This window comes from Pholcus phalangioides, unplaced genomic scaffold (assembly GCF_987345545.1).
Source record: "Pholcus phalangioides strain wild (caught in Gottingen) unplaced genomic scaffold, Ppha-v1.0 ptg000001l_1, whole genome shotgun sequence".
In the NCBI taxonomy this organism is placed as follows: domain Eukaryota; kingdom Metazoa; phylum Arthropoda; class Arachnida; order Araneae; family Pholcidae; genus Pholcus; species Pholcus phalangioides.
Genome location: NW_028301594.1, coordinates 16,954,723 through 16,968,412, shown reverse-complemented (window position 1 = coordinate 16,968,412; position 13,690 = coordinate 16,954,723). Strand labels below are relative to the sequence as shown.

The 13,690-nt window shown below is 36.4% G+C and overlaps 1 protein-coding gene across 1 annotated transcript; it reads right to left on the bottom strand.

The window, feature by feature from the left end:
* Nucleotides 1-4,007: 4,007 nt before the first annotated feature.
* LOC149089983 (uncharacterized) lies at nt 4,008-13,430 on the bottom strand. The gene is made up of 3 exons (XM_089231776.1): nt 13,171-13,430; nt 10,842-10,908; nt 4,008-7,345 (listed from the first exon to the last, which is right to left on the bottom strand). Exons 1-3 carry the CDS (start codon nt 13,282-13,284, stop codon nt 7,251-7,253), a joined length of 276 nt encoding a protein of 91 aa, XP_089087902.1. The 5' UTR covers nt 13,285-13,430; the 3' UTR covers nt 4,008-7,250.
* Nucleotides 13,431-13,690: the final 260 nt, after the last annotated feature.

Genomic DNA, 13,690 nt, shown 5'->3' with positions numbered 1-13,690 from the left:
CGCCCTTCTCGTAATCAAAAATCAACGAATACACCCCCTTCCCCTCCTGATGCTAACGTAAAATTGGAATGGGGCCTGAATTTCTTTTGGTAAAGCTTATTTGTTTTCATATCGAGATAAACGAAATTTTATATCTGGAAGCACTTGTCTTTTCTAATTTTTGAAGTTGTCTTTTGAATTAAAAATTCATATATTAATAGTTCACTTCTACAAAATTATAAAAATCGAGAAAAGGAAAAAATAATTGGCAAAGTTGGCGAGAATATCTTGAAGAGAAAGGGCGATATACCGCCGCTCACGAATAAATAACTAACCGGACCTTCAGCTGGACCCGTATACGCGTACAGGGATAAAATGAACTCGTATGCATATATACATGTCTTTCATGAAGAAAAAAGAGTTGGGTGCCTACTCCTTTACATAAAAGAAAAATGCTGTATAAAGAAGGGTGATTTCAGTTTACAATTTGTCTCCACAGGGTATCTTGAAACGAAAAAATGAACAGCAACGCTGTGGCCGGCATGAATAGGAACTGAATGGAAGGAAGGACGGGGGAATAGGTGAGAGGTGAAAGTTTGGACGAGTCCATTTCAGAAAGCAAAAATAGGTTATTTTCACGAACCTCCCAGTACCCTTCAAGAATCGGTAAAGGGTTAAGGAAAGCGTCACTCGGCGCGACGTATTTGCACGTTGACGAGTCGTCTCTCTTCGATGATGTTTTCGCCGTAGGTCTTCGTACCCGGAGCAACGCTCCACCGCCGAGCGGCTATGGGTGATTCGTATTGCGGTATGAATTCGAGAACTCTTGAGCGGCAGTCTGAGGTACTCTCGGGGGGAAGCCCTTGGGATTTCGGAGGAAAGGGATTAGACCGTGGTTGATATGACAGCTCTGCGATGATCATTTTCTACTCTGATACATTCGCACGGGAATGACTCGAGATAGAATTTTCACATTCTCGAAACACCTTTTCGCTGCCCGTCTGGCGTATAAGCTGCTTCAGAAAAACTTTTTGAAAATCTTGAGATTTGTATATGAAATTTACAATATTGTGAAAAACGATACATTAAATTTAGGTGTTAAAGCTCTAATCCTGTTCTTATGCATGTCAAATTATTCCCCGTGCAAAATTGTTACCTTTCTTAGTTACTTTTGTCCATGACCAATAATCGGGTAAAATAAAATTTTATCAGTAAAATTGTGGCTTTTTCTGGTGCCATGTATTTTTTTTTTTACTAAGAGCGAAGTGTAATGATAACGATTGAAAATTTGTACCGTTGAAGGTTTGTTAATTCCTGTAGCGAGTTTTTTTTTTGACGGGGAAATTGACTCTCATTCGTGCGTCGAAGTTGGGAACCGACAGAGAGGCGGATTGATGATTTTGTCACCCTTTATCTACTTTACTTACCTTACTCTAATATTCTCGACCCACTCATTTCTCAAATTTACCACCCTGGGCTATAACCTGCTTAACCCCCCCCCCCCCGGTTGAATATGCTCCTGTACCAGAATTCTTGTGCACATGCTTACATATTCTCTACGTCATTCATTGACTTCTTCGGTCCTCTCTCTCTCTCTCTCTCTGCTGGGTCACTCCCATGCTCACACACACTCTCTAGGCCAGTATTTTCAAACTGGTGCTCCCCGCACCCTAGTGTGCCGCGATATATAAGGGGTGCCGCGAGATGTTATCGAGCGTCAGCAATAAGAGCTTTGGCCCGAGTAATTTCTGACTCTCCATGTACGCGCGGCCCCGTTAACAGCACACAAGCTCTAAGGAAAGGGAATCCGTTGGCTTTGTAGTCTAGTCGTCTAGGGCGCTCACCTAGAGAGCTCCTCATTAATTTCGGAATTCAGTATGGGATTCATAAATTTCGGAATTCATTCTTGGATTCACAAATTTCGGAATTCATTCTTGGATTCACAAATTTGCCGCTGTGGTGGTCGAGTGGTTATAGTGCCGGACTCGTGATGCGAGGATCCGGGTTCGAACCCCACAGTGGTGGTCGGCTGAAGTTGGATTTCTGTGGTTCCCAACTTCAAGGCGCAAATGCGAGCCGATCTCCCCGTTAAAAAGTCTCGCCACAGAGAGCAACAGTCCTACAACGGTAAATCATTCAATCATAACACTTCAGTCATAGTTAGTAAAACTGGGGGCAGATGACAGCACTACACATAACAAGCATTACACAGAAACAAACTTTACGTCAGGTTGCACTACACGTACACGCACATTCCCGCATGTACCGATTCGTTGGGGGGTTCCGCGGGGGGGGGGGGGGTGCATGTGTGGTGTAGCAGTAGTAGGTAGGGGCTCGGGGATCCATGATGTTCTTAAGTCAGCCACCTCGTTGGGCAATTTGCCTGTTGTGGCGTTGTATTTGTATTTGTAAATTTCGGAATTCATTCTTGGATTCACAAATTTCGGAATTCATTCTTGGATTCACAAATTTCGGAATTCATTCTTGGATTCATTAGTTTCGGAATTCATTAATTTCACGATTTTCATTGATACACCGAATTTTCACTAATTTTATGATTGTTTCCAAATTTTATAAATAGTCATTAATTCTGAATTTCAATTAATTTTTATGCATCCATAATTTTTATTAATTTTTAGAGAAAAAATCTTTTATTTTTTTGATAGCCTACGAAATACAGTATTTCCCATTAAATTTCTGAATTTGGCTTTAATTCCGAATATTGCTTAATCATATTTTATCGATCGATAGAGGAATAATTTTTCATTAAATCTGAAATTTAATTATTAATTTCACTAATTTTGGTGTTTCATTAATCTAGTTGTTTTCCATTAAATATGAATTTCCAGCAGTTTTGGAATTATTTATTAATTTTTAATTGTGATCAATCCTTTCATTTGTTTTAACTTTTCACAAGTTCCAAATTTTCATTCATTATGGGATTAATATCGGAAATTAATTTCTTAAAAATTCCATCAATTAAATTCCATTAATTTCGGAATATTCATTCATTCATCCCAATTTCTGTTAATTATATTATAATCTTTAATTTTATTGGGATTCATTCTAAATTTTGAATTTTCTTAAATTCTATATTTTAATTAATTTTCATAAACCCTGAATTTTCATTAAAATTTTTATCCCTCCTAAATTTACGTTAATGTTTATCTATTTTCAATTTCGATTAACTTATGTAAATAGTTTTCATTAATTTATGTACATTCATTATTTGTTATTTTAAGGAATAATTTATCAGAAAAATCTGAATTTTCAATAGTTTTTAATTATTCATTAATTTCGAACTGTCATCAATGCTGATTTTTTTATGTGTTCACGTTTTTATATACGGTATTTTAATACATTTTTCAGCGCATTTTCCCGTACTTTATATTTTAATTAATGTTATGTCTTCATTAATGTAAACTTTAATGACCAATATATAATATCCAGGCTCCGGGAGCCTCCCAAATGTCTAGGTTGCGGGGCCCCGAAATCGTTTCATTTTGAAAACGCTCGTGCACTTGAAACGCATTCCAATATGCGCATCCCCTCACTACGCGTGGGGCGTGTTGACGTCATCGCACTCGGGTCCCGCAGCTTTATCATCGGAACTCATTCATTCAATCCACAAATCCCTCAAATAGTCTTTAAAAGGATTGTTGATGCTCACATCTAAAGGCTGTTCAATCGACGCGTCAGCCCACCTGGTATCAAAGTCAATGATGTTTTCGATTTCTTTGCCTCGGCTTTGACATTATCGGTTCTGTGGGGTTTGAACATATCCCATACCACTAATGCCGGTTTCTCGAACACTGCTACAAAAATGACAACTGAATGTGGGGGGTAGATATTTTCTCATTAAAAACTGACCCGAGTATAAGCCGACCCCCCCCCCCCCTCCCTGAGGAACGAATTTTCCCACAAAAAAAACTCGGCTTATATACACGAGTACATACGGTATGTAGAAAAACAAACTATCCAAACTACATTCAATTTGGAAAAAAAAATTACCATTAACAACACAAAAGCATTTGTAAGAATGTCACCACTTTACTTCAAGAACAATTTACACATACAGGAAGTTCTATAATATACATTTTTGACTGCATTATCTTCTACATTACATCAGAAACTACACTACAACTGAACAGCTCCAATAATAAAAATACACAAACTAGATGGCTCTCTTAAAAGTGTCTTTGAGGTGCATATCAGCTAACTAGTTTAGTTTGAAAACATGCCATACGAAAGAGAATGTGTATTGATAGTTCAAATTATGTTAATAATATGAAAAAAAAAATTGTACGATAGTACAGTAATATTGTACAAAACCAAGTACCAGCACGTTTAAATACTAATATAAGCCTAATCAATAAGTTCCTGGAATGAACTGTCGTAAAATCTCTCGCCAAAGGCTACTAAAAAATTTTGACAGCTTGATTTCTTATCTGACCAAACACACAATAGTCTACTTTATAGAAATAAATCCCTTCAAAAAATTCTTAATTACAATTTTTCTAATTCTCTAATTAGAATAGAACGAATTTCACAATGAAGCCAAATTTTTGGTCAGCATATACTATATTTCTCTGAACAAAAAAATGATGTATCAAAATTTCCATAATTTACTCAAGAATCGCAAAAAAAAGAGAAATTATTTAAGCTCAGGTTTTCTTTTTTCATGAGAAAGAATTAATCGATTTTACAGAAAACTTATAATTCAAGGACGGGAAAAGAAAACTTTTTTTTGTACTTCGACAAAAGAAACATCCACAGCACTCGCAAACAAAAACAATATCAATGGGAACATCAATATTTTCATAACAAATGTCACATTTACATCAAGGTAAATTGATTTGATGAAATCAAGTTTTTGTCACTATGATGAACAAAATGATCACTGCCATATTATATATAAATTCATACATATATTCATTCCTTCCTTAAAACATTTCTTTACATAGCTCAATATTTTTTTTTTTGTAACACTATATAGATTTCACATCTTTCTCCTCCAAGTAAATTCTATAGCAAATGCAATACAAAGTGAAGTATGATTTATGCTAAAAACTACATGAATGAAAACATCTTGAAATTTCATCACTGTATACTTCAAGATATACAGTACATGCATATTATCTATAAAATATAATACTCGCTACTCAAAAGCAAGTATTTTTCATTTGTTCTTTCTTTTTTTTGGCTTGTTACCAAAACTTCCATCTTTACTGATGATTATTTTAGTGGAATTTAGAATTTTCATGAAGAAATTACAGGAAATCTAGTAAAATTCTTGAAATTTCTTTTTTTATTAGAACTATATATGGAGTTGAAGGGAGAAATCCTACAAGGATAGAAAATAGCACCACCAATGTTTCCAAACCCTGCTCTTGTCCAAATCGCTCACGATAGCAAAAACTAATTCTGAAGTAACACCTGAATGACACAATTGGATTCTTTACAATTTACATCACTTTACAAAAGCAGACATAACTTCACCACTCTTCAGAATATTGACAGCACAAACCCTGGGTTGAAGAGAAGCTAACCATCGTCCTTGCCTTTCATTGCTATTCCTTCCAGGGATTTCCTGAACAATAATAAACATGCTGAACCAATCCCAAGAGAGAATTGCCATCTCCGAAATTTCTACCTTCTCCCCCACTTTAGTAGCACTTGGGCAATCCTGCTAAATACGAGTGATTACTCCCTTCAAATATTAAATACATGTTAACAAATTTCTAGGACTTCAGTGACCATTAGTTTATGTGATCACTTCAGTTAACCATTTTGATTTTCAACCCCTTAAATAATAATTAGTGTTATTTCCTTAGAAGTAGTGCCACATGTAACCACACATTTTTTGTCAGAATTCATACAAAGATACGAATGCAAATTACAAGTTTGTTTGTTTTTTTGCCACATCCTCCAATGCACTTTCAGTGTCGCTTGTTGCATTTCTTTAGAGAACTAGAGAAGCATCCCCTTCCAAAATTTTGTATTACTGTACTGTTCTCCCACAACCAGCTTATTGCCCAGATCTCGTCCATTGTGACATTTTACTTCCCACCAGATGAAAAGTTGCTGCAAGGTTGAAAAAATTGAGAAGCACAACAAGCAAGTCACACTAGAAATGTGCAGTAAAAAATATCCTATATATATTCAAACTTTGTATGAAAGCTGGAAGCAATAGTTGCACGAAGTACTACTTTGGAAAAAACCAGTACAAATAGTGTTTTTGTATGCATTCTTTCTCAATAAAAAAAAATTCTGGAACTTTTTAAAAGCATTGTGTGTGTGAATGTACTTTGACTTATGTGCAAAAGTAATAGCACTCATGCTCCTGATAAGCTTTGAGCAGCAGTTTCACAACATAGAATACTCATGCAATATATGATAATGAGAAACATTCACTGGCTTATTTTGATAGTGGCTGCTACAACATTCCCGCAAGTGTGGCAAGTGCCAAGATTTATGTATAAAAATGTATTTTTCACATCACAAACTACTACACTTCCGGCATTGTCATTTCTTTTTCCGAATATTTTGTTTCTAATGATCATACAAACAACATTTTTTAAAAAGTGAAAAGATAACAATCAATCATTGATTTTTTTTGAAAAATTCACAACATAATGACGCTTTATTCTCCAAGATTTGATATTTTCACACACATTTAATACTTTAGCATTTCAAAAAATTTCACTTTTACTGATGCGTCAGGTTTTTTCTTGCAAATCTTTAAAATGTAGAAGAAAAAAAAAAAGGAACTTTACAAAATGCAAAGATAGTCTCAGCTACTACCTCTTCATTATTATACCAATGAGGGTCATTGTTTCATGAGCAGTTATAGCATGAACAGCTGTACAATATTCATAAGCATATGTCTGAAAAAATACTTAACTAAAGATACCAGAACATGTAAAAAATAAGCATGTAAATTTACTACACAAATTATATAATTTAATAAATCATAAGAGTATCATCAAATCACACAAAATTCTACGTTTATCAAGTTACACAACAAAATTTACATTTCATCTTTTTTTTTTAAATAAAAGAATAATAAACATCATACCTCACAAAAATGTTTAGTAAATTCAGAAACAGATGACAAAGAAAAAAAAGATTTCAACTTAGAAATGAAACACAAAATCATTGTTTTCGATAAAATAAGCAGTTTTCACAATCATTTAAATGAGCATGCTCTCCTTTCACTGGTCGCTGCTGGAGCTGTAGGACCTGTGAAAGTCAGCATGGGAGGCTCGTTGTCATTTATCCGCACCGGCTTCTTCCAAACCCGCTTGCGTCATCAAGTCAGCAATGTCCTTCTCCAAGTCGTCGATGCGATGGCCCATTTCATCGAGTGGACATGTTAAGCACAATAATTTTATTTTGATTAGTTCAGTAAGTAGCATAAATTATAACAAGAATTGTCAAAAACATTATACTGTTGCGAGATTCATGCCAAATTATAGGAGACTAGCTATAATACCAGGCGTTCCTTGGGTATTCTTTAATGAGGCTTTTTGGATCACGTGATAGCTCCCTCTTTCTTTGAGGGACATGTAAACCATGTCTAAGTTAACAAATATGGCGACTTCCTGCACGACTCATGAAAGAAACTAATCTAGATTTAAAGAAACGTAGAAATTAATATTTTTTTCCTCCTTTTTAAGGGCGCTAAGTATTTCTATTCCCTGCCCTTTTGAACTTCAAGTTATCAATCTGCCTGTTTCAGCTTCCAAAATTGCTTAATTAAAGCTGTGGAATTTCTTCAATGCACTTTATGGGCCCATAATTAATTTTAAAACAACCTAAACTATATGAATTTATGCAGTTGAATATTAAAGCATTAATTTTCATGCTTGAGAAGATATAAATGAAAAGTTGAAATCAATGTTATTGCATGAATATCCAACTCAAAAGTACGTCCGACTAATTACTTTGTATTTAATTTTCTGGGCTTCGTATCTCTAGTACAGAGAACAGACAGACACACACACACACAGAAAATCAATTTTATATACCGTATATACTCGTGTATAAGCCGAGTTTTTTTATGGAAAAATTTGTTCCTGAAGTGGAGGGGGGGGGGGGGGTCGGCTTATACTCAGGTCAGTTTTTGATGAGAAAATATCTACCCCTGCAATCAGTAGCCATTTTTGTATCAAAAGAAATCGAAAATGTCAAAGAAATCGAAAACATCATTGGTTTTGATACCAGATGGGCTAACGTAGATTGTACAGCCTTTAGATATAAGCATCAACAAGCTTCTCAAAGACTATTTGAGGACTTTGTGGAACGAATGGATGAGTTCCGATGATAAAGAAACTACAAAAAGTTGTGCCTTGAAGAAACCTGACATTGACCTAGTATGCCAATGGGTACATGAAGCGTGGAATTGTGCTTCCGCCGAAACTATCATCCAATCCTTCAAAAAGTGTTGCATCAGCAATGCGATAAACAAAACTGAAGATGATATCCTCTTTGAAAGCAACAATGGCGGCGACAGCCCAGATGAGGATAAAAACGAAGATGCCGCACCCCCTATGATGATCTAATGGATTACGATGAGCTTGGAGATGCAAAAGAAATGGATTAAAAAGTTTGAATCATTTTCTGTTGTAAATTTCCGCAAGCTATTCATTTTCTATGAAAATATAAGAATTTTTTTTTCTCTAAAATGCATGGATTTTTTTGGGGTCGGCTTATACACAGGTTTTAAGTTTATTGCGGTTTTGGTGATCCTGAAGTGGGGGGAGGGGTCAGCTTATACACGAGTATATACGGTATATAGATTAATATTCATGTGTTTCCAACCATTTTGATTATTTTTGTTCTCTAAGATCTAGTTAGACTAGTTTAGAGCTAATTCTAAACACATTTTCTTGTGTCTTGCACCAGGAGATTTATGCACTCACTGCCATCCGTCCGCCTGCGCACTTCTTACAACAGCACAGTGCAGTGATCTCTATCAACAAATAAATCATACACTTTTATGTCAAGAAGGACTCTAACAAATACCAGGCAAATATCAAGCTTATAAAGCCTCTAAGCATGCATTACGTGGTTAAGGCTAATGACGATATCAGTTTGCTACCCACTTCCTACAAAATAAATTTCTGACTATTGACCCTGAGACGAATGGCATTTTATTGTAATTATTTATAGTTATTTTTATTTTAATGTCATTTATTTCCAACAGCATGGAAACAGTCAAAACAACACATATTCACACCCCCCATTATTACAACTGATAAGAGAAAAAAAAAATTGGTTTGGTAAAATTCTAAAGGTTAGCAAAATTAAAAGTAATTTGAAACTAAATATGAGAGCAGGGCCATAGCTTGCCTTCTCTGGGCCTAGGGGAAAACTTTTTTTCCTATGACCCCCCCCCCCCCCCCCCGAAGGGATTATTCCATGCATAATAAATGTACATTTTTAATGGGGCAAACCATTTGGTTTGGGCCCTGGGCCAGTGCCCTGGTTGCCCCAGCCTAGTTACGAGCCTGTGTGAGAGATCTGAACATAAGAGGAAAACGTGACTTTCTTTCCAGTACACCCTCCGGTCATATTGCCATAAGGCAGTGATTCTCAAACTTTCCTCACTCACGGCTCCCAGACTAGTTATCAAAGAGCCACTTCAAAGCACAGAACAAGTACAGATAAACAGACATGACCGCTGACTGCACAGAGACCATATTGGGATGGTTTGCGCTCTTTCCCTAAAGGTATGGACAGTCTCGACTAAACAAGTACAAATGGATATGGCCAGCTTACCCCAATGCCACTAGAAGCCCTGACACACTTCAAGAACCACCACCATAGGACAATTTTTTTTAAATAAATACAATAAGCTCCCTGTATTCAATTTTTTTCTTTTATTTGAATTTTTTTTTTTTTTTGGCAGCACTCAGCAATCGTCATTCACATGTTTTGTTTAAAAATTTGAGTAGTGCATGTTCAGGGTGGCTCATTCTTCTAATGCTACTGATAATGCTTTGAAAAGACAAAAAAAAGTGAAAACTTGACAAGAAAAATTAGATATATTGACTATGCTTGGTGAAAGTAAGTCAATATCTGCTGTAGTCCGCCATTACGGAATCAACGAATCTACAGTGAGATATATCAAGAAAAAGGAATCTGAAATTCCTATAGTCGTGGCTGTAGCTACACCCGTGGCAGTGAAAACTTTGCATCGCCTGCGGGATTCTTGTTTCTCGTACAGAAAATACTGTTTTTTGTGGCTACAAGACTGATACAAAAAGGTATTCTAATTGCTTGTAATATTATAACAGAAAAGGCAGAAAATAATTTTACTCTTCTATAAAGGAAAGGGCACTCATCAGAATTTTATGCAAGTAAAGGCTGGTTTCATAGATTTAAGAAATGGATCAGGCAGTGCAAAAATCACTGGCGATCAAGTCTCTGCTGAGCAGGAGGCAGCTAGAAAATTTCCAAAGACTTTGCAAAAAATTATTGAAGAAACCCCTGTGAATACAGGGGGGGGGGGGGCGACTGTACTAACAATTAAATATGGTCAGAATTCTTTCTCAGCTTATAAACTTTCCTCTTATAAACTTGTATGCCATACCTTTAGTTGCTAACCATCCCCAAATGGGTTCGATATCACCTGCATTATATAAAACACTAATTTAAATGATAGAAATCAAGGATTATATCATGCATAACAATTATGAAAGTATTTTAATCTTCAATTAAAATCAATACTTAAATATAAAAACGTTCAAGTTCATGATATTATGAGCTCAATGTATTATGGTTTTTTTCACTCATATTTAACATTTTGGGGAAAAAAAATTCTATCATCAGAAATATATACAGATAAGAAAGGATATTTCTCGCAAGAATCTGGTCAGACATAATTTGGAATTTATCCTGCATCTGCTGAAGGAGACTCTGGACCTGCAAAATGAATCGAAACATTGTGTAAAAACAAAATAGGAGCACAAAAAGCATTTTAAAATAGGAATTTGACATCAGTATTAACTGAAAATTGATAATTATCGAACACAACACAAACAAGTGCATGTATTTCAGAAACAGCTTCTGAAAATAAACGTACTACAATACTGAATTATCATACGATGAAATCGCTAGATTCTATAGTTTATTTTGCGGGGGACTTTTTCAAACTCTGGGGGTTTTTTTTTGTGCACGCAGATAATCTCTAAACTGGCCCTTCTTTTGACAGATGTTTCCTTAAACTGGGATTAAAAGAAAAAAAATCAGGAGGCCCACCATCTACTAATGCTTGTAAAAAATAGTCCGAAAGACAAGGATAATCCCTGCTGCTCAAGGAGAAAAAGGAAATTTTGGTACCAGCTTGAAGCTTGATCAAGCATCGTTTTCACTCCATATGACAAGGAGTGGAGAGAACCATTCACTGAGATTCGGATTATGGTATTTTACACTTGTGATGGCATTGCACTTGTGGAAAATCATTTTTATTCATGAAAAATAATCACAATCACAAAAGCATGAAATACTTTCATTTTATTATACTGTAACATATATGTTTGATTGATGCTAGCCTGACCGTTTGACCCTGTGTGATATAATAAATACATGTTGTGTTCAATTGGAATCTCTGTTATACATGCATAATGGTGGCACTCTAGTGGGAAAAGAAACTGTTCCAAGATTGCAACTTGGAATGAAATGTCAATAGGGGGGGGGGGGGCATATATTTAACATATTCAATGTATTATAGTTGTATATAATCACTGGACCGTGGATCAGTACGGCACTTCAATCTCAACCAGCAAGAGAGTTGATTGACTGAGTAGTTCGGCTGATCTGACGCTCCTGTGTCAGGACTTCCTTGTCAACTGCTGTCCTTCATGACTACCATTGGAAAAGGGTTGCTGAAAGTAGTCCACGGTCTCATCACCTTGCTAAGACCAACATGTCAGGCTGTTCACATTTTTGAAGGTAGAGGTAACTCATCCTACTTACCAATCACACCTTGTGGATTTCTAGGGTCGATGTCCCCTTGTAATGTTGAATGAGAGATTAAAGGGTGAAATTTGAATCTCCTCTGGTCCAGCAACCAGGCACTAGACCCTCCCCCAATTGCAGCCCTGGCCAGAATCCAGCAATTTCTGTGGGGCAGCAACTCTGAGGAATGAGTGGTCAAGAAAATTATTATAATATGGGAGAACAGTGGTAAAATTTGTGTAACCTGAAGGGCTGAACACCATAAATCTACCTTTACATAGAGAGAGAGACTAGGTCAGTGAGCAACAAAACGAGTGAACTAGAGAGTTCGCAATGCAACAAAAAGATTGGCCTAGCTAGTATATAAGCATGGAGTGAGAAAAACAGTTTGCAAGCATATGAGTGACCAAACAACTGACCTAGAGAACAAGGTCAGTGAGCAACTAAAAGAGTGGCCTAGCGAGTTTATAATCATGTAGTGACCAAAACTGTGTGCAAGCATGTGGCCAAAAGAATGACCTAGAGCAGGACTGGACAAATAATGAACGACAAGAAAATTGGTATTGGAGCCGTAAGTTTTCTAAATGTGGTTGCTACATTGGAGTAAATTTTAAGATTTGAGTCTAAGATTGACACAGAATTTTCTGATTTCATTACTCTACATCTTTTAACACAGGAAAAGTGAAAGAAAACATCATTTCGAACCTTTTTATTCAGCGAAATACAATGCTTGGTTAGTAACAAATTGGGCTGACGCCTAAATAGGTTTTCGATTTACCAAGCCTTGACCAAGAGAGCAAATGACCAGGTCGGTGAGTGCCAAAAAAGTGACCCCCCCCCCCCCACAGACAGCGAGGGAGCAAAGGAGTGAATAAGAGTGTGTGCAAGCATGTGAGTGACCAGAAGAGTGACTTAGAGACAGAGGCGTATTTATAGGGAGGCGGCCGGCCAATTTTGTGCAACCAATAGGGGGAGAAACCATAAATCCGCCTCTGAGCCCTGGGTATATGATGTGGGGGGGGGGGGCATGCCCGAAGTGATAAGAAAGGTCCCACATATACTTTTTTCCATTAAAATAGGTAGAATATTAAAAAGGTTTCCATTCATGGTGAAGTCTTCTTTTTCTTTCCCCAGTTGAAGCATTTCAGATACGTTTTTATATGTAACAACGTGTGTTGAAAATTGTGAAGTACAAATATCTGTGAAGGTAAGAATTTGAGAGCTTACATATTGCGTCAAATCCTGGATACTTTTAGGGTCTGGGAGTCCTTCGCCGCTGACGCTTTTACTCAATTCCGGCCTCGAATCCTGGGATTTTTGAGTAGCGATTTGATCCGCCATGATTAATCAAAATCAAGTGATGACTGTGTTGTGTTGTTGATGTTGTTGACAATATAAAAAAAAATTTCCGTTAGGGGGGGAAGGTCTCGCCGCACGCTGCAGTGACGAATCACAATGCAGATAACATCTCAAAAAAATTTTGCGTTATCATGACGTCACATAAAACTGGTTTCTTGGGAAAGAAGGCAGATTGCCAGAATGAGCTGTGACCATATTTTATCAAGGATGAATACGGGACATTGAAATAAATGAAAAAAAAAAGACCAATACAGTGCTTTCCGGTCAAAGTTTTTTCTTCTTCTCCTTCTTTCCGAAAAATATTTTAAAATTTTATAAACGCGGGATGTTTATTTCATGGAGAGCGATTAGCTTGAAACGTAGATAGCATCACCAACTATTGTGCATG